At 40.6% G+C, this 25,295-nt stretch overlaps 2 protein-coding genes across 4 annotated transcripts; one reads left to right on the forward strand and one right to left on the reverse strand.

The window, feature by feature from the left end:
* Window positions 1-2,558: 2,558 nt before the first annotated feature.
* LOC116207545 (protein unc-13 homolog) lies at window positions 2,559-8,261 on the forward strand. Of its 2 annotated transcripts, XM_031540535.1 has the most exons (6): window positions 2,559-4,170; window positions 4,375-4,707; window positions 5,005-5,889; window positions 6,006-6,458; window positions 6,543-6,729; window positions 6,975-8,261. In XM_031540535.1, exons 1-6 carry the CDS (start codon window positions 3,937-3,939, stop codon window positions 7,964-7,966), a joined length of 3,084 nt encoding a protein of 1,027 aa, XP_031396395.1. In that variant the 5' UTR covers window positions 2,559-3,936; the 3' UTR covers window positions 7,967-8,261. The 2 variants fall into 2 exon arrangements, with proteins under 2 accessions (XP_031396395.1, XP_031396396.1); XM_031540536.1 differs by lacking the exon at window positions 2,559-4,170 and having other exon boundaries at window positions 4,567-4,707; window positions 4,980-5,889.
* Window positions 8,262-8,396: 135 nt separating this feature from the next.
* Window positions 8,397-17,901, reverse strand: LOC116207546 (protein NRT1/ PTR FAMILY 5.2-like). Of its 2 annotated transcripts, none has more exons than XM_031540537.1 (4): window positions 17,718-17,901; window positions 16,201-16,418; window positions 9,522-10,087; window positions 8,397-9,411 (listed from the first exon to the last, which is right to left on the reverse strand). In XM_031540537.1, the coding sequence occupies exons 1-4, from the start codon at window positions 17,842-17,844 to the stop codon at window positions 8,544-8,546; spliced, it is 1,779 nt and encodes a 592-aa protein (XP_031396397.1). In that variant the 5' UTR covers window positions 17,845-17,901; the 3' UTR covers window positions 8,397-8,543. The 2 variants fall into 2 exon arrangements, with proteins under 2 accessions (XP_031396397.1, XP_031396398.1); XM_031540538.1 differs by lacking the exon at window positions 17,718-17,901 and adding an exon at window positions 17,438-17,701.
* Window positions 17,902-25,295: the final 7,394 nt, after the last annotated feature.

The raw sequence follows: 25,295 nt of genomic DNA on the forward strand, positions 1-25,295 counted from the left end.
GCCCTATTTTGTCTTTTCTGAGCTTGTCGTACTTGTGTTGTACTCTAGCTTATTTGTATCATACTCCGATTCAAAAACTCTTCAAACAGTCGACTGCATGTGCGTTCTATCGGCTGCTTTGCACATGAGCCGATAATAAAAAATCCTATGCTAAAAGCAGGTCAGATCAGCCTCTCGATGTGGCTGGTGCAGCTGTGCTGGATAGACCAAAACTAAGCGCCGGACCGACTTTGAGGGGTCGATTCTCTCCCCACAAGCCTCCAAATGCTGGTGTTTATGGAATCCTTGCAAAAACTCCAGTTCAAAATAAAAAATCGTGCTAAATGATGAATAAATCAGGTCGAAAACTAAGCCCCAATATCTCGGTTTAACACAGTTTTACGATAAATTTTAAAATATCTTTCAACCATTGTAACCAAATGAAATTCTATAAGAACTTACTTATTCCTACTGGTATTGGCAGCATGATGATCTAAAATTATCACGCAATAGCAGACGTACCCGACCGAAACCGACCGTTAATGGATCCATACGAAGGTTTTCTCTCTAGATTTCTCGGATCAAGCTAAACAATGAATATACGATTGAAATGAGATCGGTAACTCACCAAAAGAAATAAACAAAATGCTTCGAATCGCTGTTCGCGTTTGATGAGCCTACGCCTGCAGTAGTCCCAGACCCACTCTTCTCCTCCTCTTCTCTCTTTCTCTCTCTATTGTTCTGCAGGCGGACGGCTCTGAAATGAACTTGCAGCATAAAGGCTGGCTTTCCTATATGTCATTGCCAATAACAAAGAGGAATTGATTTGGAAGCATTCTATGATTCATCCTTGAAGTTTGCTGTCAAGCTCTGTCCCCGTTTTTATCGTTAGGAGAAGAAAGGGAATGTAAGGATTTGTCTACAGAAAGATCTCTTATTAACCCTTTATTACACCTTAGCCATAATGTTTTGGGTCATTGCAACTTTCATTTTGCTTCACCCCCTATTCACCAAAACAAAAAAGACATTAGTAGTTGGAATGTGTTAAAAATTTATTTCATGAACCACATGTCTCTGCATTCCCTGTAGTAACTAGTTCATGAAGTGACTGTAATATTTTCCTACTTTTTAATCAGTAAAGTTAGATTTAGGTCCCTTAAGTTTCAACTACACCCTCATATCTATACTTGGAGTTTTGTTCTGTTTATACTCATTTTTCACACTTCTGAAATTTAGGTCGTGAGTATACAGTTGGGTAAGACCCGAAAATTTGGGGCCTTATCGTTGAAAGATTGAGGGACCGGTACGAGTCCCAAAAGAGATTGAAAACCCATGTGTTACAACTTAGAATTAGATGACACAGGGTTATGGTCTTTAGAATTGGAGCTTCCTATATTAGGATTGCAATCAAAGGCTGATGCAAGGTCAGGCCCAAATCTCATGGCAAAACCCAAATTGGTCTGTCAAAGCAAGGCGATAAAATCCGAGTTTAGGAGAATTTAGAACACAAAGGAAGGATCGCGATAGAGGGATCACGAGGTGGCTTTCCATAGTGGTGCAGTTGACAATAATTCTGGATTGGCTTTCGAGCCGTCACATTCCATCTTATTCCAATAATAGCAAGGATCCAAGCAGCTAAATCCTCGAGTCACGTTCATAGTTTGATATCTACTATCTCCTACTATCCAAATCCAATTGCCAGTCAGTCTTATGGACACACTCGGGCATGGCGCAACAGACTGTATCTGTGAGGCTAGCTAGTGTTCCGTAGCGATCACACTTGGGGACCATGCCCTTGCACGCACAGCATTACGTTAGAAACCAACACACGCCTAGCGCCCACATGAAAGTCAAGAGGCGTCGTCGTGTGGAATTACAACGAAACTTGTATCTTTTTCGTTTTGTAAAATTTCCTCTAATTATCATAGCTGCCAATGAGTTATTCGCACATTTCAAAATACTGCTCGTGAACTATTTGGGTATTAGAGTATATAATGTGATAGAAATATATATAAAGCAAGAATATGTAATTTCCTTTGATACTCATATCACATCTATATCTAAATATTCGTATTTATATACAATATTAAAAGTTGGGATAAAAAGTGGAGAAGCGCTATGTTGAACGGAGCAGAATTCACTATGCATGACCTTTTGTGTGATCACTTACAGTGGACGAGTGACACAATATTACGATGCCATCTCACTTTTCGAAACTGAAATGAGTTGCGTTGGAAGATGATAATATGAATTTGTAATTAAACTATTGAATTGTCGCATCGGGTTATTCAAGATGCAGAATGGTTGTTTACTTTTGCTTTTCATAAGACTAAATTCACAATTTGATCCCTGCAAGATATGCCACGCTATAAATTGGTCCCCAAAAGATTTTGTGCATACTAATTAGCCCGCCGTTTGAAAAGTTAGCATAGTTTGGTCCTTTTGTCAAAGTTTCATCTAGTCCATGATGGAAAAATGTTACGTGGCCCATTATACGCTGACTTGACCCATTAAGAGTCATGCTGGCTATAAGACACCAAAACACGTCGTCATTTTTTCCCCTCAATTAGTGACTTTTTTTTTCGGAATCGAGGTTTGGGAGGCTCGACCTACACCCCACCTCCCCCTCTCTTTTGGTTCTCCAGAAGCGAGAGAAGGAATGAGGAGCAAATTGAGGTCCCCTCCTGGTGACCCCAGTTGTGCAGGATCACTGGATGTCCCTCACGGCTCCGACCACCTCGGAGGTCGCCGGAAATGGGGGCCCGATCTCCCCCATGCCCTCTCTCTCTACTGGTTGAAGAGAGAGAGGGGGGATGGGGGAGACATGGCCCCCTCCTAGCTACCTCCCCACCAAGCAAGGTCAATGGAGCCGCAAGGGACATCACAACGTAAAGAATTCCGTCCTTCGTAGGTTAGGGCCATCTTAGTCCTCTCAATTATAGAGGTATGAGTAATATTCATTCATTGCATCGACGGCTCTATAAAATCGTACAATTGGAAAGAAGACTTATATTGATTTTTGAAGAGCTCATCACAAATAATAGTCATTGACGAGATTGTCTTACCTATATATATATGTGTGTTCCTTAGTGATTGTCGGTTCTTTTTACTTGCCCGATGATGCACGGGCCTTTCATTTAGTTTTTATATATGTATATATGATACAACCACCCACATTGGGTGTGCGCCATTTTCCCCAGTCAGTCTAGTCTGGGCATGCGATTATTCTGGGATGCTGCATATTTCTATATGCTGCTGAACTAGGTCCAAGAACTTTATGTGCATGTACATGTGCTCAACATGTTTGCTTATACATCACATGCTCTAACAAGTATCTCCAACGATTAATTACCGGATCATACCCGTTGAACTTACCATTCATGTCATGAATGGTTTATGAGCGGCGTTGGTCATCTGATTGACGTAGGGTCGACCCTTTGATCATGGTGGGTTTCACCCCTCAAGTGTTGATCCCAGTGCTAGCAAGACGCTCATGAGCCGTCCATGAAATGATATGAGCGGTAGAATTTCCCGAACTTTCATGATTTTAATAAGCTGTTCACAGAACATACGGAATGTTCATTTGCTATTCATGCCAAGGTCTCAAGCGCGTTCGCTCCATCGTTGTCGTCCCTTTCTTTTCTCGTAATCTTCGCACAACAGTGGTGGCAAAGCAAAATAGACAACCACCTCGTTTATCTCTCTCTCTCTCTCTCTCTCTCTCTCTCTCTCTCTCTCTGGCCCGAAACGCTGTCAAAACCAACAAAACCAACCCCCCCAAGTCATTTTCTCAATATTTCGCTCAACGAACATTTAACAGAGGAATCAACGAAGTAAAATGCTCATAGCCATCTCCGATCCTCTCCCGCCAGACATCTGACACCACCTCCATCTGCTGCCCTCCCACCACCCCTGCCGTTCCCACTCGCCACCCGCCCTTGCCCCCAGTACTGATCAATGGGGCACGAGATCCGCCGCGAGTTCTTCTCCGGCCCTCTCTCCAACTCGCCTCCTGAGCACATCCGTCCCCACGTCCCCATCGCGACCGACCTCGAGTGGCCCTTCGGGAAGCTCGACAGCCTCGAAGCTGACGACATCCGCGAGACATCGTACGAGGTGTTCTTCACAGCGTGCCGCTCGTCCCCTGGGTTTGGGGGCCGAACTGCATTGGCTTATTATTCCACGTATCAGGTATATATATCAAAGAACTTCATCTCTCCCCTCGCTTCTGATAACCTGTAGACAAATGTACAAATGATACCGACAATCGATTGTATCAATCAAGGATGCTCGGAAAGCCGCTTAAAATTGTTTTCAGATTGAAAAGGAAAAACTCAAATCTTATTTCCAGCATTAATAATTCATTGCAGTCATATTCTCTTCTTTAATTTGCAGGAGAACAGCAATGGGGACGGAGCAGGGGGCCCTGGGGCGTCAGGCCGGGCAAATGGCGTTGGAATGGCCCCGACAAGTCGAGTGAAGAGGGCACTTGGGCTGAAAATGTTAAAGAGGTCGCCCCAGAAGAGGATGGGGGCGAGTGGCTGTGGATTCGGGTCATTCTCAGGACCTCTGATGCCACCAGAAGGTCACAAGTCCGGCCCAATTCATGTGGCAGTTAGGCCGAGGCGGCCGCTAACATCGGCAGAGATCATGAGGCAGCAAATGAGGGTGACGGAGCAGAGTGACAATAGACTCAGGAAAACGCTCATGAGGACCCTAGTAGGCCAAGTACGTATATATATATGCATGAAATGCATGGCATCCTCAGAATGTTCACCCGTTTTTTTTTATTATAATGGAAGCTGATTGTCTTTGATGAGATTTTTGAGGTTCTTTGATCTTGTGATTGTTTTATTTTTCTTGCAAAATAACAATAAAAGGTGAATTACAATTTATCAATCGTGCAATTAAATAAGTTTTGGCCTCAATTTAATTTCTTATCTTAAAATATAAAAACGGAAATTCGGAAGGTCTGCTGTGAATCTGATACTCTTGGATAGCCTCGATTGATATGATTCAATACAGATGGGCAAGCGGGCCGAGACAATAATCCTTCCTCTCGAACTGCTCCGCCACCTGAAGCCCTCAGAGTTCAACGACTCACACGAGTACCATATCTGGCAGAAGCGCCAGCTCAAGATCCTCGAGGCCGGTCTCCTCCTGCACCCCTCAATCCCCTTGGAGAAGTCAAATGCATTTGCAGTGCGCCTGCGGGACATTATCCGTTCTAGTGAGTCAGGACCTATTGACACGGGTAAGAACTCCGACACGATGCGGACCCTTTTCAATTCTGTGGTCTCCCTAGCATGGCGCAGCGCCAATGGGACCCCAACCGATGTCTGCCACTGGGCAGATGGGTACCCTGTGAACGTCCACCTATATGTCGCGTTGCTCCAGTCGATATTTGATATACGGGACGAGACATCGGTCCTCGACGAGGTGGACGAACTACTGGAACTTATGAAGAAGACATGGTCGACACTTGGGATCAATCGGCCAATCCACAATGTGTGCCTCACTTGGGTGCTCTTCCACCAGTATGTCGCCACATCCCAGCTGGAGCCTGACCTCCTCGGGGCATCACATACAATGCTAACAGAAGTTGCAGCCGATGCAAAGAAACCCGACCGAGATGCCCTGTTTCTCAAGGTCATGTCGTCTGTGCTGGCCTCGATAAGGGAATGGTCTGAGAAGAGGCTCTTTAGCTACCATGACTACTTCCAGAAGGGAACCATAAGTGTAATAGACAACTTGCTTCCACTGGCACTAACGGCCATGAAGATTATCGGGGAGGACATTTTGCTCACTGGAGAATCACCAGAAAAGGAGAAAGAAGAAAGATCCATGAATTCACAGGGCAATCGCGTCGATGGCTACATCCGATCATCCTTGAAGAATGCATTCAAAAAGGTGCGTCTTGGTTCCTCTTCCTTACTCAAATTAATCTTTTTTTCAACTTAGGTGTCACCTGATTAATCAAACAGTGTTATTTATTTATTTTTCCTTTTGTTTTACAAAACGTGTAGGTGATCGAAGGCCAAAGCATCGGCTGTGTCTTTGATGACAAACAAGAGGCAAGTGAAGCTCTCCTTAAATTGGCAGAGGAAACAGAGGCTTTGGCTCTTAATGAGAAGGAACACTTCAGTCCGATCCTCAAGAAGTGGCATTCCATTGCTTCGGGGGTCGCCGCAGTGACACTGCACAGCTGTTACGGGGCTGTCCTGAAGCACTACTTAAACTGCGCATCTCAGCTCAGCAATGAAACCGTGGAAGTGCTGCACAGATCCGGAAAGCTCGAGAACGTTCTAGTCCAAATGGTTGTAGAGGACTCGGGGGAATGTGAAGATGGAGGCAAAACAATGGTGAGACAGATGGTTCCTTACGAGGTTGACTCGATCATATTAGGACTGGTGAAGCAGTGGATTGATGAGAGGCTTCAGAAAGGGCAACATTGCCTCGAAAAAGCAAAAGACACTGAGGTAAGTGCTAGTGAACAAAAGGCATATTCAAAATCTTATTGAAAACATTACGTGACTATGTCTTGTTTCGGTTCATCTTTGCAGACGTGGAATCCGAAGTCGAAAACAGAACCTTACGCTCGATCGGCTGTTGAGCTGATGAAGCTTGCAAAAGAAACCATCCATGACTTCTTTGAAATTCCAGTAGAGATCACTGAAGATTTAGTCCAAGACCTTGCCGATGCTTTAGAGCAGCTTTTTGAGGAGTACATTGCAGTTGTTGCATCATGTGGTAAGCTCATCTTCGATTTTCCTGGCCCCATTGATTTATTCTCCGAACTTCGTACTTGTTCTTTCATGATAATTAGCCGACTTATAATCAAGAAAGTCTCGGAGAAAATCTCTGTTTGGTTCTCTGTTAAATCCCATGGTACACTGGCATATTGGACTGCACGTTGTCTTTAAGGACTACAGCGAACTAATGTAATTTATATTTGCTTCATCATTAAGAGCAAACTGGATTTTGGTCACTTGCAGGGTCAAAACAGAACTACATGCCCGTGCTTCCTCCAATGACAAGATGTCACCGAGACTCGAAGTTCATGAAGCTCTGCAAACGGGCAACCCCGTGCAGCATTGCCTTGGAGGATCCAACCCACCATCATATGGGGCCAGGAAAGGAAGGCCTCCTCTCCCGCCCCACCACAAGCCGTGGGACACAGCGCCTCTACATCCGCCTGAACACTCTGCACTACCTCCTGACATACCTCAACTCCCTCGACAAGACCCTCTCGATCTCACGCAGAGATTCTCGGAACAGCACTTACTTCAGTGCAAATAATAGACATCGGAGTAACAAGACCACTTCTTCCTCATACTTCGACTCCTCTCGATCATCTATTGCAGCAGCATGCCAACTTGTGTCAGAAGTCGCAGCCTACCGGTTGACTTTCTTGGACTCAAATTCCATGTTTTACGAAAGTTTGTATGTTGGTGACATGGTGAATACTAGTATCCAACCAGTTCTTCAGGTTCTGAAGCAAAATCTCACTCTACTTTGCGCCATACTGAATGACCGGGCCCAACCCTTGGCGATAAAAGAAGTAATGAAAGCATCCTTTGAGGCCTACCTTATGGTTCTGCTTGCTGGAGGACATTCCAGGGTCTTCTACCGGTCAGACCACGAGATGATCGAAGAGGACTTCCGGAACCTGAAGAAGACATTTTCCACTTGCGGTGAAGGGTTGATACCAGAGGATGTAATGGAGAAGGAGGCAGAGATTGTTGAAGGGGTGATAGATTTAATGGGTGAGAGTACCGAACAACTGATCGAGGACTATAATGCTGTGACCTCTGAAGCAAGCGGGAAAGAAGTGGTGGATGCGGGACATAAACTTCCAATGCCACCGACCACGGGGAAATGGAACAGGACTGATCCTAATACGATACTGAGGGTGTTGTGCCACAGAGTAGATCGGACGGCAAATCAGTACCTTAAAAGGTCATTTCACTTGGGCAAGAAGAGATGAAATGAAGACAAATCGGTCTTATGCCTTCGAGCAGATTGGGAAGTTTTGTAAAGAAGAGCCAAGGGGGTGAAGGTTCGCGAGTGAAAGAACTTCAGAGCTGTAGAAGAACGTTTACCCCCTGAATAACGGAACTGATGAGAAGAGGTGAAGAAATTCAAATCGTGCTGGAAGAGTGCATAGCTTTTCTCTCACTTTCTTTTGCTATTGTATCATAAAACATAGTCCACATTAACTCGAAATTAAGATAGAATGCACTAACAGGGCAATAATTTGGAAAGACATGAAGTTCGACGAATTCTTTGCGCAGCTTCGAGATTTATTTTTCTTAGTACTTCGGCTGCAGGTTTTCATTTATTATCAGATTTTCTCGGAAAACCAGAGGCGTCAGAATAGTCTCGAGGTCAAACGAATTAAATGGAACTCCTGTAAAGATCTTGTGAACCCGAACATTGATTTGCTATTCGCAGTATCAAACTTGAGAGAATAAATTACACATACATGCGAAGGAAGTATGTCCCATTGCCCTTCAGCTAATATACTAAGCAAACCATTCACGAGACTATGTCATCTGTCCTCCTTAACTCAATATTCCATCTCTTGTGTCTCCTCGTAACTCTTCCTTAAGCACAGTCATTGAATCTGATACTTCTGCCCGGTATTCATAGAACCTCGTGACAACAAGAAAGAAAATTAAGTTCAATGCATTGAGCACTGCGAAAAATGCATAGTAGTAATCGAGGTGGGAAGTGTTGAGGTTGTTGAGGATCCATCCTTTGTGTCCATCCCTCTTGGTCAAGCGAGAGACCGTGGACAGGAGGAAGCTGCTGATGAAGTTCCCGAGCCCAAGGGTGGTTGTGGAATAAGAAGTCCCGAGGCTCTTCATGTTCTCTGGTGCCTGGTCGTAGAAGAACTCGAGCTTCGCAACCTCGAGGAACGCATCAGCAGCTCCCATGAGAATGAACTGGGGGAGGAGGACAAATATAGTCATCGGCACCTGCTGCCCACCTTCGGTGATGCCATGCTCCCGGGCTACCTGCAACCTCCATCGCTCTGTGAAGGAAGCGATGGTCATTATGATGATGTGGATGACGATCCCAATCCCCATCCTCTGAAGCAAGGTGATGCCTCGAGGGTTCTTGGTTAACCGTTGGGCGATCGGGACAAAAAAACGATCATAGAGGACCACGCAGACAAGCATGGACAGGGTTACAAAGCCCGCCAGACTAGCAGGAGGGATCTTGAAGTTACCACCCATCTGCCGGTCAAGGGTGGTGCCCTGCTTCACAAATAGAGTATTGACTTGAGCAATCATGCAACTCGGGATAAATGTTGCCACGAGGATCGGGATCATCCGCAGCATCTGCTTGGTCTCCTCCACTTGGGTCACCGAGCACAGCTTCCATGGTGAGATTGAATTAGTCTTCACGCTTGCTTTGCTCAAAAACCTACATGATCAGTAAAACATGCATCGATTAAAGTTTTAACTCAATTCTCAGAATGAACTTCTGTATGTAAGAAACGAATATATTTATCCAATTCACGGGTCGAGACAAACCTTAATGTGGGTGTGGCATCAATCCTATACTTCCCCTTCCCTGCGTACTCGTTAAGATCGAGCTCATAGAGCTCCTTGGGGTCACTAGGGACAGGCACTCTCCACTTCCATATAGCCGCCACAATGACCCGAGCCATCCTTGTGAATGGGCTGCCTGTGGGCAACCGATGCCTGTAAAATGGCGTTCCCGCCAAGAATATTGAGATGGAGATCGCAAGCCCAAGAGTTGGGAGACCATATCCGAGGGCCCAACCCACATTGTCCTGAATGTAGACGAGGACCGTGTTTGCGAACAGGGTCCCGAAGAAGATGCTGAACATCCACCAATTGAAGAAGGAGATCTTATGAGACTTTTCCTTGGGGTCGAAGTCATCAAACTGGTCAGCTCCAATGGTAGAGATGTTAGGCTTGGTTCCACCGGTTCCAATGGCGAGGATGTACAGGGCTCCGTAGAATATGGCTAGCTGTAGGGTCGAGGCCTTCTTGCAGTTGTCAAGGTTCGGATCCGAGCATGGCGGAGGTTTCAGCGCTGGTAATGATACTGATAGAGTGAGTACTGACATCCCCTGCGTAATACGAAACAAGAAAGGGTGATCGGTTATATTAAAAGTACTTAAACCGCGAATATCTTAATTCTAAGTCGAGGTCAAGTGTGATTTTACCACCCAATTAACGCTTCCTCTCAAGAAATATCTGTACTTACTATGATAAAGAAAAAAGATCATTTTAATTGAACTTTAATTTTCCAAATCTGCTCATGTAGAATTTACTCTAATTTAGATAAGTCACCAAAATGAGGTTATATCGGTAAAACCACACAATAACAACCCACTGTTTCCACTCTCTCCTTTTCGGTCTCATTCTCTCTCCTCCTATCGGTTGAAAACCTCTCCTCCAATTCTTCTTTTTTTCCTTTTTCAACCTTCAATTCCTCCCTCTGAATATGTTTTATTTTTTTTATAGTGCAATCTGAAAATGTAATTTTAACTTCCCATTATATTAGCTAGTTACTGACATGTGCTGACGACGGTATATATAAAATCATGTGATAATGATCCAAGAATGAAAACATAGTATATTTTCATTTCTTCTTGACGGGAAAAACAAAAAAGTGAAATGAAAATGGTGGAGGTTATGAACCTAAGAGAGGACAGAAAATGGGAAAGAGTGGAATGTGAAAAGAGCGATTGGTTATTTGTGTGATTTTACTAATATAAACTAAATTTAATGGTTTACATAAATTAGAGTATACGTGATATGGGTGGTTTTGGCAAAAAAAAAAGTTAGGGAAAAATACCTTTCTTCCCCCTAAACTATGTGCTAGAGGCCCACTTGCCCCCCTTAACTATGGGAAAAGGAAAATGTCCCCCTTACCATTACTTTCGCAGTTAAAATTGACGGAAAAGGCATGTGCTGTACACATGACCTAAAGGTCTAATTTAGCCTCACCGTCCCCTCCGACCAAGCGTTGCCCTTCCACCATCGTCCCCGTTCAACCATCCGTCACCTCCCGAGACTCCTTCCATTCCCTCCGACAACACCAAGGCGGCGGTGGCCGGCAAACCACCACCATTAGCCGTGTGGGCACCGCATGGGCACACGAGATCCGAGCCTGCAGATCTCCCTCAACTCTATTATATATCTTTCACTCCCCTGTCGTATGACTCTCTTGGTGGCTTTGCTCGTGCCGTTGGTTGCCAAACTTGAGCATCACCATCACTGCGCAGATCATGCTCTTTCAGTCTCCGTCATCGCAAGTTTTCTTTCCATTGTTTGTCTCAGAGCTCCGGCTCTCAGTCGGTGAGAGAGAAATATTGATTCTTTTGGGAAATTTCAGCATTTATTTTCCTTTTAGAGCTGTATGATTGGAATGGTTTCTGAAATTATTTGGTGGAGAAGGGAAAATCGACTTTTCCTTCTAATTGTGCTTTGATTGATTGTTGTCTCATTTCAATCAGTTTCTTGTTTTGAAGTTTCTTGAAGAATAACTATAATCATGTGGACAAGAGAAAAGATGAACTCCAGAGGATCGTATGCTTATGACATCGATTGAACAATAATTGGTAATTAAAAAAGGTCTAACATTCAACTTGCATTTCTCCGATCTTATGTGGATTTGTATTTTACTCTAGTACATTTTACTGATCAACAACTTGCTGCTCTAGGCACTTCTCTCTTTCATGGAGAGAACTCTCAGAGAAGAACGGAGAGAGAGAGAAGTTGCGATGAGAGAGGGAGAGAGCTCAAATGGGCAGGGTGGCTCAAGCTAGAGCTACCGCTGCCTTAGCAATGTTGGAGGGTATGGGAGGGTCGTTGGAGGTGACGGGTGGTCGGAGGTAAAGTGGCTGAAAGGTGGTCGAATTGTAAGAAGCTATGGAGGGGGAAGAAGGCGGTCTTTTTTCTTCTTTTAATTTGATTTTTTTTAGTTCTTTTTGGGGTCATGTGCACGGCACATGCTCTTCCGTCAATTTTAACTGCGAAAGTAACGGTAGTGGGGATATTTTCCTTTGCCCATAATTGAGGGGGCAAATGTGCCGGAAAAACAGTTTGGGGAGCAAAAGGGCCTCCAACACATAGTTTAGGGGGAGAAAGGTATTTTTCCCAAAAAGTTATACCAAAAGGACCGTTTCCCTTTATAATGGTATAGCTAAATATTATAAGAAAAATCACACTAAATTGGAGAATTGGAAATGAAAAATTATGTTATTTTACTTCATTTGTATTAATTATGTGATTTAAATATACCATGCATAGTACAGGTATTGTTCTGGTATTTACAAATGGATTTTACTACGCACAATTCTTCTAAAAATCCCTTTAATCGGTCACAACAGATGGAGATGTAATTTTAACAATATTAAACAAAATTATATTATTATCTTCTGCTCAGATTAAAAATTTTCAGTCATCTAGAATGTTTGACTATTATTTTCCTACTCTCATAATAGAGTACCATGACCAACCATAAGAAATCCCATTTATATTCACCTCTTTTTTTCTCGTGTTTTCAAAATTTCAACAATGTTAACACTAGATTTGACATGATCACTCAACAGTAGATTTGACTGGATGACCACTCTTAAATCTTATGGAAATTCTAACAAGACATTAAATTACGAGTAAACATTAGTCTTTACACGCTATGGTTTTATATATTTTATTCGCCACAAATCTAAAGCACTAGATTGCTTTAAACAATTCATGAAGGTGGAAAATCAACTCGGTAAGAGCATTAACAGTGTGTTTGGTTTTCGAATTAAATAAAGTTGAATTTTGATTTTAATTGGGTTATAATGATTGTGTTGTTGAATTATGAGAAAAAAGTGTGAAAAAATAATGAATAGTTGAGAGAATTTAGTATTAAAAATTAAATTGAATTATTAAAAAAATTGAAGAAAAGGGAAAAAAATAATAATTGTGTTGTTGATTTTTGTTGTGTAGTGAGTAGAGTTAAAGTTAGAATTAAAATTTAAAAAATCAACCCTAAAATCAAACGAGCTATAACGCTCTTCGGACAGATAGAGGACGCAAATATTTGTCCACTCAATTCAAGGAACTATGTGATGGAAAGGGAATAATGAGGCAATTGACGATTCATGGAACTTCGCAACAAAACAGTGTTGCAGAGAGAAAAAACATGACTCTGCTAGACATGGTAAGATTAATGATGGCACAAGCGAATATGCCTGTACTTATTGGGGTGATGATTTGCTAACGGCTGCGCACATCCTAAACCGTGTCCCCTCAAAATATATACCTTCTACACCCTATGAGTTATCGACTGGCAGAAAGCCTGATTTCAGCAATTTTTGGCCACAAGGTTCTGCAGCATATGTGCACACAAATTCTCATAAGTATGGAAAGTTAGGCCCAAAGGGAAAAAAATGTATCTTTATAAGATATTCTATGCACTCAAAGGACTCTGAGTTCATTGGTGAAGAAACCAATGGAAGTATGACATAAATTGAGTCAAGAAATGCTACCTTCTTAGAGGAAGAATTTCCTCGTTGAGGAGAGGTTTCAAAGGATTCTCAGTTTTATGAACTAGAAGATTCTGAATGTGGCATGTCTATTCAGCCCATTGAGGAAAATGAAGAAAATTCTATACCTCTCGAGGCTAGTGGGAGCGACGTGCCAAGTGATGAGTTTACTCCAATGTAGTTAGATCATGTGGAACCTCAGCCACGAAGAAGTAACCGTGGGAAAATACCGCGACATCAATTTGAAATCGAAGGAGAATCGTTTGTGGATGCGTCAATTGACGGTAATGAGCCTAGAACGATGCAAGGGGCTCTAAATAGTTCGGCGGCTAATGAATGGATTAAAGCCATGGAAGTAGAGATGGAATCTATGAAAGAGAACCAAGTTTGGGACTTGGTAGATATTCCACCTGGCGTAAGACTATTGGGAACAAATGGGTTCTCAAAGTCAAACACAAGGTAGATGAGTCCATTGAAAGATATAAGGTTCGTCTTATAGACAAGGGTTACACACAAAAAAAGAGGGAATTGATTATGAAAAAACTTTCTCACCAATGGTGAGATTTGCTTCTATTCACCTCATTTTAGATATGGACTTGGAACTTCATCCACACTAGATGGATGTTAAGATTGCATTTCTCAATGGAGAATTTGAAGAAGAGATTTATATGGATCAACCAGTTGGTTTTGAAGTCAAAGGCCAAGAGCAAAAGATTTACAAGCTCAGACGATCTATTTAGGCTTAAAATAAGCATCAAGACAATGGAATCTCAAATTCCATCAAGAAATTCAATTAGATAGATTCAAAATGATGGAGGAGGACCATTATATATAGGGTAAATTGTACTGGTAGTCCAAAATGTTTTACAAATGTTTCATTATGGTTCAAAAAGTTTTTTTCGCTACATGATGGTACAAAATGTTTCAAAGTTGTTTCATGATGGTACAAACCGTCAACTTGAACTTGACGCCGTCAAGCCGACGCTGACGTGGCTACTACGTGTCACCTCCTTGCTGACGTGGCCGAAAAATTTTAAATAATTCTAAAATTTTAAAAATTTTAAAAATTTTAAAACCTTTTAAAAATAATTCTAAAAATAATTTTTAAAATAATTTAAAACTTTTAGAACTTTTAAAAATAATTTTAAACTTTTAATTTAAAATTTAAAATATTTTTTATTATTTAAAATTTAAAATATTAAAAATAAATTTTTTATAAAATTATTTTTAAAATAAAAAAAAATTATTTAAAAATTTTAAATTTTTAAATTTTTAAAAAATAATTTAAAAATATATTTTTTATTTTTAAAAAAATTTTACTCTTTTTTTGTTTTTTTTGTATTTTTTTGAACTTTTTTAAATTTTATTTCCTCTTAAATGACGTGACGTACTATGAGTGGTTCAACGTAACAAAAGTGACACATAGGACGCGCCACGTCAGCAAAATGTTAACTGTGTTAGGGCCAATTGACGGTTTGTACCATCATGAAACAATTTTGAAACATTTTGTACCATCATGTAGAGAAAAAAAAAATTTTAGACCATAATGAAATATTTGTAAAATATTTTAGACCACCAGTGCAATTTACCCTTATATATATGTTAAGCAGTTTGGAAATAAATTTATGATACTTTCCTTGTATGTTGATGCTCGGTGTCCAAATTGTAATTAGGGTTGAAAACAATGTTTGGAGCATTATGACCAAACAAATAATAGTTGCCTCTCTATTCTGATGCTCTTTTTCTGTGGCTGCCGCGTCGGAGAAAAGCAGAGGGAGAGAGATGACATGAGAATTGGCGGGGGAAAGTTGTTAGAAAATATATTTTATCGTTTCATTTCACTCTTCATTTTCTTCTTAATTTAAGGAATCAAAAATTTTTGAACCATCCCATAATGATAATAATTTGTAATAGAAAAACTAAAACCAATTTTTTTTCAAGTATTATATCATTCTTGGAGATGTCTCGACACAACAGCGATGGATTATTATTTTCAAAAAAATTCATTTTCACGGAGATATTATTTTTAATTTTATATTAACGGAGACAATGCCGATTACTAAGCCGAATTAGATCTGACACCAGCCTTCCGGGGAGATGTCCCCTCGAATTTTAAACTGAATTAATAATTCTTTTTCTAAAAGCCACTTGCAATTGCAAGTTGCAATGTTTTAGATCTCGCCAAGGAAATCCACTTCTCGGATAATGTTCGTTGATAACTGCATATATATCTATATTATATAGATTGTAGTGTTTAACAATAAGATTCCTTGAAAATCTATTTAAATAAAAAACCAAATAATCATAGATCTCAAAAAACCTAACAATTAAAATATAATATGCTAAAATATACGTTCAATATTTTTATAATTTTTATATCATATTCTTTTCTATTGAACCAAATTCACTTGACATTCAAGGAAGACTCTTGGTCTTATGCATTACTAATTTGTCATAAAATATTTCTAACTTCCTGATGTTCACACATAAAAATCATTTCGCCCAAATTTTCTCGTTAAATTATCATATCTCCGTTTTCTTTTTAAATAATCCATTTCCTAATCCACCGGAAAAGAAAAATCATCTTCTAAGAGAGGTCTTGACATCGAACAAGCATATATAGTAGATATTTTCTTTTTTCCAATTCTAACAAAATAATAAAGTAAAAGTATGTTTGGAGCTAGGATCGGAGTCATTACCATGAGATAAATAGCGCCAGCAAACACGAAAGTCCAGTACCGGCCGAGATGGGCGTCGGCGACGTACGCACCGAGGATAGGAGTCATCCAAATAGTCCCCACCCAGTTAGTGACATTATTGGCCGACGTGACTGTCCCTTGATGGAGCTTCTTCGTCAGGTAGAGGACAAGGTTTGAAGAAATGCCATAGTAGGCCATCCTTTCAAACACTTCATAGACTGCACACAGTCAAAATTTCACACTCAGAGTCCAAACGACAAACGATCCATTTCACACCTATAGTAACTATATATGTATATAATATATATGTTATATATGTATGTATATATATAAGCATTTGTAATGATCACTTTCCTTGATATTTTGAGTACAAGACAATCAAAGGGTCAATGGATTAATTAACCGCTTAACTAAGGGAATCTTTTGGACTATTACGGCATCTATTTGCTTTTCTTATGTGTAAGCGCCGACTTGAGAAATATGAGAATGACCTTTTAGAATTGCAAGTCGAGGTTAATGCTACTATACCAAAACCCTTTTTTTTTTCACTCTCTATTATATAATATATATATATATACACACACACTGTAGACACGGCTGTTGAAATCTTAAATGAGAAATTGAATAGCTGACACTTTTATGATGAGGCTAACTTATTTATGCCATAAAATGGGAACTATATATATATATATTTATGGTCCCAACCAATTTAATTTCTTTCGGGTGTGTCTTTAGTGTAATTAGACGACTTTGACAACATCACTCTTCAGACTTCAATAGCATGGGCTCGGTCGATTCCATGTATCTACAAGGAATCTGAAGCTCTAACAAATTTGCCTAACCTAATCGGGTGATCAAATTCCATCGATTCACAGAATAAAGAAAAAGGAGAATTAGTGAGGAAACAGGACGAACATGATGTAGAAGCCAGCCTAAAATTTCAATAGCGGACATTATTTGTCACATATCACTTGTAGTAATTTCTTCCAGGATGGAAAATTGGTGAGGAAACGGACGAACGCAATGCAGAAACCAAACAGGCTAGAAGTTTCAAAAGCCGATATTGTTTGTTTACGGATTACTTGTAGAAATCTCTTGAACTTTCTCAGCAGATTAGCGGAATGCTTCGAAGAATCAAAAGCAACTACAGAACATCGGCCGCGACGCAGAAATTGAAGAGCCAGAAATCATTGTAATACCGGAAGTAGCTACACATTTAGAGAAGTGTCTGAAAAACCTGAATGCCATGTGGTTCATGTTCTCTCACGGTAGGAAGCCGAAGCCCAATGGAGTGCTTAGAATGCTTATGCACGTCATAGAGCTTTCAATTAGATTTGGACACTGTAAAAGTGTCTGTGTTACATGAAACCCATGGGCCATGCTCTCGAATGAGTTCTGGCAGCCATGGTCGCTTCGAACAGGATCATCACTAGCTCGGCTGTGTGATGGCGGTGGCAGTATGAAGAGAAAGAGGCACAAACAGAGAGAGAGGACGGATATGGAGGGAGGAGTAGTACCGACGACAAACCAGCAAGCGGTCCAGCCACCATGCATGGATCGACGCACCGGATTGCCTCTGAGGTCGACTGTGCCGTCCTGCGTGAAATCATCAAGCCCCTCTTCACACCTAGCAGCGGCTGCCATAGATGAAATGTCGTTTGTTTTCTGTTGTCTATTTCTTGTCTTGTCTACTTCTATATGTGGTTCCGCTGTAATCTCCAGCCTTCCTATAGGCACCGATTTTTATGACTTTTTATTAATATGACGCTGACATATACAGACATATTTGTTGGGCGGATCTACATTATTATTAGTGGGGTCAAGTGACTCACTAAATTTTGAAAAATATAATTGGGGTACCCATATTTGTAAGTATAGTTTTCCTTAGTCCAGTTAATACTTAAAACGTTTCAAAAAATTATGGTGTAAAATGTAAATTGAACTTTCCTTTTTCACTTCTCTTATATAAGAAAAAGAGCCGATAATTGGGGTCAATTTTAAAAAAAAAATTCACAAATCAACATCTCAGATATGGCTATCATTATTAAATATGGTAAGTTACCTACCCAATCAGCTATAGATACACTAAATAAATGCCATCAAGGAAATAGAAATGAGACTGTTGGAAATTATGGCTAATGGATGAATGAGAAAATTGCTCACGAGCTAATGACTCTTGATTTTCTTGGTGGTTACAAGAAATGAATGAATTGCATTCATGAATAATCAAATACCATTAACACATATATTGAATATATGTGAGTTATTCCCCATAAAAGGAGAATAGGAAGAGTCATATAACGGATGGAACCCGTAGTCTATAAAAGGAGCACACGGCAAAAAGGAAAAGGACAAGAGCCTCATGCCATTTGCTTCCTGTAGCCGTTTTCTGAAAAGAAAAAGAAAAGAGAAGAAAAGTCTTCCCTTGGTTGCATTTCCCTAGAGAAGAAGAGCTTCCTTTTACTGAGACAAAAAGGAAAGTGCACAAGTGGTTGGCTACAATTTTTCTACGAAGGATTCGACCTCAAAAGTGTTCACGCTTCTCTTCGAGTTCGCTGAAGCGTTGCTGTTCGTGCTGCTGCTTCGCTTGTTGCCGTTTTACCCTGGGAAACGACTGTCCACGTGACCTCAAGCATCCAGGAGGGGACAATTCTGTTTCAAGGGGTTTGTGTCTAACACAGGACTCGGCTCTCTCGTATCTTTCGGTTTCGCCTTTGTTTCGGTTTGAATTTCCAAGTTCTTACACTAGTGAAATTCATTTAATTTTATAGCATTTTATTTGTCCGAATTGCTATTTGAATTATCGTTCAATTTTGTGACTTATTAAGGCTAATTAAATTTACATACAATCTTGAAACAGAATTTGTTATTTGAACAATTCGAATGGCGTTGGGGAACGATGGAGATACGACCAACGGAAGCCAGACTACTGGCTCCGGCCCTGCTCCTATCTTGCCTAACCATTTGGTTAGCCAAAACGTGGCTGCTCCCTCGATGGTCCCTGTAAACCATGTCGAGAAGCCCGAGAAGTTCAATGGGTTGAACTTCAAGAGGTGGCAGCAAAAGATGCTATTCTACCTCACAACTCTGAACCTTGCAAGATTCTTGATTGAAAATGCTCCAACCCTATCTGTGGGGGAGTCAGATGTGCAGGCTCTCAATGCGGTTGACGCTTGGAAGCACTCCGACTATCTTTGCCGGAATTATATCATGAATAGTCTTCATGATTCCCTATATAGTGCCTATCAGGGGTTTAAGACGGCAAAGGAACTATGGGAATCCTTGGACCGTAAATATAAATCAGAGGATGCCGGTGCGAAGAAATTTCTTGTCGGACGATTCCTCGATTTTAAAATGGTGGATTCAAGGACCGTAATGAGTTAAGTGCAGGAATTGCAAGTGCTCTTACATGAGATTCAGGCTGAGGGGATGGCTCTAAGTGAATCCTTCCAAGTGGCTGTTGTCATTGAGAAGCTGCCTTCTGGTTGGAAGGATTTCAAGAATTATCTGAAGCATAAGCGAAAGGAGATGACAATGGAAGATCTTGTTGTCAAGCTTCGAATTGAAGAAGACAATAAAAACTCCGGAAAGGATCTCATCCTCCCTGCTGCTAAGGTAAATGTCATGGAGTAAGGGCAAAGCTCTAAGAACAAAAAAGGCAAGAAGAAGCTGGGTACGAATGGAGGAGTCTTCAAGCCCAAGTTTCAGGGGAAATGCTTCAACTGTGATAAGAAAGGTCACAGATCTGCTGACTGCAGGCTCCCAAAAAGGAAAAAGGACCATGAAGTAAACGTGGTTAATGAAATGGCTCGAGATGTGGCAGATATCAACCTATCTGCTGTGGTTTCAGAGGTGAACCTCATTGGGTCCAACCCAAAGGAATGGTGGCTTGATATTGGTGCCACCAGACATGTGTGCTCAAACAGAGACCTATTCACTATGCTCGAACCAGTCACTGGGAAGAGGATCTATATGGGAAACTTTGCCCATTTTGCTGTTGAAGGTCAAGGTAAGGTAGTCTTAAAGATGACTTCAGGAAAGGAGTTGACTCTGAACAATGTATTGTACGTACCTGAGATTCGGAAGAATTTAGTCTCCGGGTCATTGTTGAACAAACATGGGTTCAGGATGGTTTTTGAGTCGGACAAAGTTATTTTGTCCAAGTCTGGAATGTACGTAGGAAAGGGATATGTGTGTAACGGGCTTTTTAAGCTCAATGTAATGACCATAATCAATAAGAATTCTGGTTCTTCTGCGTATTTGATTGAGTCTCCTGATTTGTGGCATGGAAGACTAGGTCATGTTAATTATAATACTTTGCGTAGATTAATTAACTTGAATCACATACCTACATTCCAAATTGATTCACAGCACAAATGTGAAATTTGTGTTGAGGCAAAATTGACAAAGTCACCCTTTCAAACGATTGAAAGGAACATTGAGCCACTTGATCTAATTCATAGTGATGTATGCGATTTAAAGTTCGCAACAACAAGAGGAGGTAATAATTATTTTATTACCTTTTTCAATGATAGTACAAAATACTGTTATGTATATTTGTTGAAAAGCAAAGATGAGGCCATAGAGAAATTTGTTCTCTATAAAAATGAAGTTGAGAATCAACTCAACAAGAAAATCAAGAGATTGAGGAGTGACAGAGGAGGCGAATACGTAACGCCTTTCGGGGAATTCTGTGCACAATACGGAATTATACACGAAGTGACTGCACCCTATTCACCTCAATCGAATGGTGTTGCTGAACGCAAAAATCGCACATTGAAAGACATGATGAATGCGATGATATTAAGTTCAGGATTACCTCAAAATATGTGGGGTGAAGCAATATTGTCAAGCAATTACCTATTAAATAAGGTGCCTCGAAATAAAAGGGAAAAGACACCTTATGAATTATTCAGAGGTAGGAGATCATCCTACGATCACTTGCGAGTGTGGGGGTGTTTGGCAAAAGTAGTCGTTCCGGCACCAAAGAAAGTAAAGATCGGTCCTAAGACGGTGGACTGCATCTTTATTGGCTATGCACATAATAGTAGTGCTTATCGATTTCTTGTGCATGAATCTAAGGTTCCCGATATACACAAGAACACGATAATGGAATCAAGGAATGCATCGTTCTTTAAAGATGTATAACAGAAAATTGCACACCAATTTAGTGAAAAATACAACAATTCACTAAACTAAATGAGATTATAGCCTAAAAACGGAATTTATCAAGATTCGTAAATATTAGTCTATTGTTTCAGTTGCAGTTGATAAGAGGAACCAACTAAAACACAAAAGAGGGAATGACATGTACTTCTCTTTTGACATTGGGTATTTCATATACTCGGGTATTTTAAGGAATATTTTAATAACGTACTTTAGTTTTTTTTTTATATGCATTTGACTGAATTACAGTGGCTATTACTCATAAAAGGATAAACACCTCTCTATTTGGGAACCATTTGCAGTCTCTATCACATTTACAAGCAGAAACTAAAGAAATCAGATCTAAATGAGTGCTTAATTTATTAAAAAATATAACACCTATAAATATGAGTCAATTATCTTGTGACTATACAATTAAATATAATATTTTTAGAATATGTTAAATATTATTCTTATTATTATAGTTAAACTAGTTCCATCTCGATTTTTAAAACTTGATACATTCTGAACCATATTTTCATAGAAATTGTATGTTCCACGTGATTTCTAAAATATATAACTAATTAAAAATAAAATTACAAACTAAAATTTAGAAGAAAATTGTATCTTAAAATTATTTTAAGCGATTATGATTTAGTTTAACAAAAATAACTACGTGAATTTAGCAAAAACAATTTATGAAAAATTAGAATTTTGTCTAATAAAATTCTGCATGATATAATTTTACTTCTTACAAAAGAAAATGAGTAAATCGATATGCCCATTAAACACGTGCGTCACACACGGGGAAAACTAGTTGGAAGATATTTTAATACATAGGGAAAAAGACAATTTTAGTTCTTATCCTTCAGAGTTTTGGTCACTTTGGACCTTGACCTTTTTTTCTGCTATTCTCATCCTCAGCCTTTTGTTTTTATGCCATTTTGGTCCGGACGTCAGTTTTTTTGTAAAAGAACAACATTCTTCGTCCACAAAATTGATTTTAATATATAATTATCAATTTCCAAATTTACTAAATAAAGGAATAAGGCAAACATAAGAAGAGATGGAGAGGGGGGAAGGGGGCACCACTGGCCTCACTTCTGCTCACCACTCTCTAATTGGGGTCGCTGCCGGCAACTGAGGTGGTTGGCAACCCTAACAAGAAGAGGTGGTCGCCCACGATGGCTCTACTTACCCAAATTTAAAAAAAAAATCAAATGGGGGAGAAAGTGAGAGGGGACAATAGGGGCCTCGCCACCAGCCACTACCCCTCTAATCGGAGTCGCTCGCGACCAGCGAGGTCTATAACGTCTATTATGGTATAAACTTTTCATTTTTATTCCAAATTGTGATTGAGGGAGGCACTTGTATTGTACTTCACTCCATATTTGTTGTTTAATAAAGTCACCGCTGAGCCTCTTCTGCCAGTGGATGTTTTCTCTTAAATGTTTTCACCAAATTTGAAGGTTTTATCATGTATATTTAATGTGCAATTTTTTCTCTCTTCCACTACATCTTCGTTGATCATTGAGTTGATCCCAACATTATCCAATAAATTTTTAGTATACAATTTTATCTTATATTCCCATTAAAATTCCTGACAATGCACAAGTTATTGCCTAATTAGTACGGAATATATAAAAGTCTAACAACGAGAGGAGAAAGCACTACAAAAGTCAAATTATGACACCCTCAATTGCCATTGAATCAACTTTTTGATTCTATTTCAATAAATGTTTACTTATATTGCGTTCGTGTCATATTCATTGAATTTTTATTGGTAGTTCATATATTTTTGTATGTATTAATATATAATTAAAGAATTTTTTGATAAATTAAAAGTTTTCTTGAAAATTGGAAAGACCTTCTCGATATATGAAATAATTTTTCAAATTCAATATTCTAAATATCATATAAATAGAAGATATAAAAATTTACTTTATACACCATTAATTTTTTGTTTTAAAAAATTATAGGAAACATTACTCCCACAATTCTAGGGAATGTTGCATTATAAGCTACTTTCCCTCTCAATAAGTGCATTTCCTAGGATTCGAATTCGTGTTCTCCTCCCAAGGGTTGAGTTTCCTTATTACTTCAACTTACAGTTTGTTGGTTTATACACCATTGTTTTACTTTGATAGTTTCTTCTTATACCTTAGCCCCTATATATGTGATTCGTGATGGTCCTCACAAACTCATCTTGGGAGATCATGTTGACCTCAAAGACTTTCCTACCTCCGGCCTTGTACGAGGAGGTCCTCGTAGCATCAGTATTGGCGGGGGCGTTGTCGGTGGTCTTGGAAGGGTGGTTTCTGGCCATTTAAGCTGGTGATGGAGGGAGACTTGGGGAAGAAGGTGATGATCTCTGAAGAAGTAGTGAGAGAGGAGGAAAATTAGCAAAGTTTCAACTTCTGATCGCAAGTAAGAATGGAAGGTTGAAGGCCGTGGTATTTATAGGCCTTGAAAGTCAGAAGGTTTGCTTGGCTTGGGCAACGTGAGGGTAGCAGTTTCATCATTACTGCTTTGACAAGCCCCGAAGCTAAAGTGTCCCGTGATCAAACGGTTGAGGGTTTTTATCCCAACTTTGATCTGACGGTTATGGGGTGTCAGCACCTAATTTCGGTCCATCGGTTCCGAGGGGGGCAAAATTATCATTTCCTAATTTATTACCTTTTCTAAAAAAAAAGGATTAATTAATTTAAATTGAATTATATATATATATGTATATATATAAAAAAAATCAAAAAAATCAAATCCCGGGCAGCGCTGACCGGCTGCCCGTCACCCCGCCGGCCTAATTTTTTTTTTTTAAAAAAAAAACAGAGATTCGGGGCAGACCGGGCAGGCCGGGCAGCGCTCTCCGGCTGCCCGCGATCCCCGCCGGCCCAGAGATCCCCAATGTCGCAATTTTCGCGATTCTCCGCTAAATCGGTCGAAATCTTAACGGAAAGGGAATGGAATTGCAACAGAAATACGATTTGAGAAGCTACGAGGAGGACCCAGGAAGAAAAAACGGAGGAGGGGCTCTGGATTTGGAGATCGGAGATTTCGGAAAACCTCGCCGGAAAACGCGACTTTTCCCCTCGATTCCGGCCGTGTCGACTCCCGTGACGCCCATCCCGAGCACGGCGTAGCCCAGGCGGTGCTTGCTGCCATCTCCCGCGTCCTCTCGCGCCGTCACCGCGACACCCAGAAGCGGGAACCGCCGTCCGCGGCGGCCGGAATCCTCCCCTCCGCCCATCTTCATCTTCTCCATTCATCCTCTCTCTCAAGGGCTCGGCCCATTTTCCTTCGGTTTGCGCAGGTCCAGCCCGTTCGGCCCAGTTCAGTCCATCCGAGACGACCCGACCCGATTTGTCGGCTGACCCGTTCGGTCTCACCCGGAAATCAGCCCGGAACAGGCGGATCCAGATGTAGGCCCAGTCCGGCACAACCGTTCTCTTTCGCGGCCTGGCCCAAATCTTTGCGGCCCAACATTCACTCCCAGCGACGGCCTAGCAGCAGCCCAGTTAGGCCTGATAGCCAGCTCGGCCCAGCGGCCCAATCCAACCGATGATTTTATTTTTTTATTTACAGAATCACCCCTCAACTTCCCGAACTAGGTAAATTCTCGACTTAGTGGCATGATTAGGGCTCCTTTCCTGAATATTATTGCTTGCTTGATGGATATAATGTGAAATGAGTGTTCTTGGGTCGTATGGGTGATCGGATTTGTCCCAAACTCGACTTTACGAACTTTCCATTTTGTCACATTTCAGTCCAGAGGACGCATTTAACTTTTTTCAGATCTGCCCCGAACTCTAAAAATTATTTTCAATCAAGTCCCGGTCATTTTACTATTTTCCAATCAGTCCTTGGATTTTTCAGAATTTTCCAAGCATCCCAAAGAACTTTCCAAGTTGTTTCAGTTTAGTCCCGGGGCCATTTTTCACCCTTTTCAGATC

Source organism: Punica granatum, chromosome 5, assembly GCF_007655135.1.
Source record: "Punica granatum isolate Tunisia-2019 chromosome 5, ASM765513v2, whole genome shotgun sequence".
NCBI classification, from domain to species: domain Eukaryota; kingdom Viridiplantae; phylum Streptophyta; class Magnoliopsida; order Myrtales; family Lythraceae; genus Punica; species Punica granatum.

What these genes read in the sequence shown, in the direction of transcription:
- LOC116207545 (XM_031540535.1), top strand. Translation starts at nt 3,937, where the DNA reads ATGGGGCACGAGATCCGCCGCGAGTTCTTCTCCGGCCCTCTCTCCAAC. An exon ending in TGAGGACCCTAGTAGGCCAA is followed by an intron (nt 4,708 to 5,004) that starts GTACGTATATAT and finishes GATTCAATACAG; the next exon opens with ATGGGCAAGCGGGCCGAGAC. An exon ending in AAAAAGCAAAAGACACTGAG is followed by an intron (nt 6,459 to 6,542) that starts GTAAGTGCTAGT and finishes TCATCTTTGCAG; the next exon opens with ACGTGGAATCCGAAGTCGAA.
- LOC116207546 (XM_031540537.1), bottom strand. Translation starts at nt 17,844, where the DNA reads ATGGCAGCCGCTGCTAGGTGTGAAGAGGGGCTTGATGATTTCACGCAG. An exon ending in CGCTTGCTGGTTTGTCGTCG is followed by an intron (nt 16,419 to 17,717) that starts GTACTACTCCTC and finishes GACTGTGTGCAG; the next exon opens with TCTATGAAGTGTTTGAAAGG. An exon ending in GATGCCACACCCACATTAAG is followed by an intron (nt 9,412 to 9,521) that starts GTTTGTCTCGAC and finishes CTGATCATGTAG; the next exon opens with GTTTTTGAGCAAAGCAAGCG.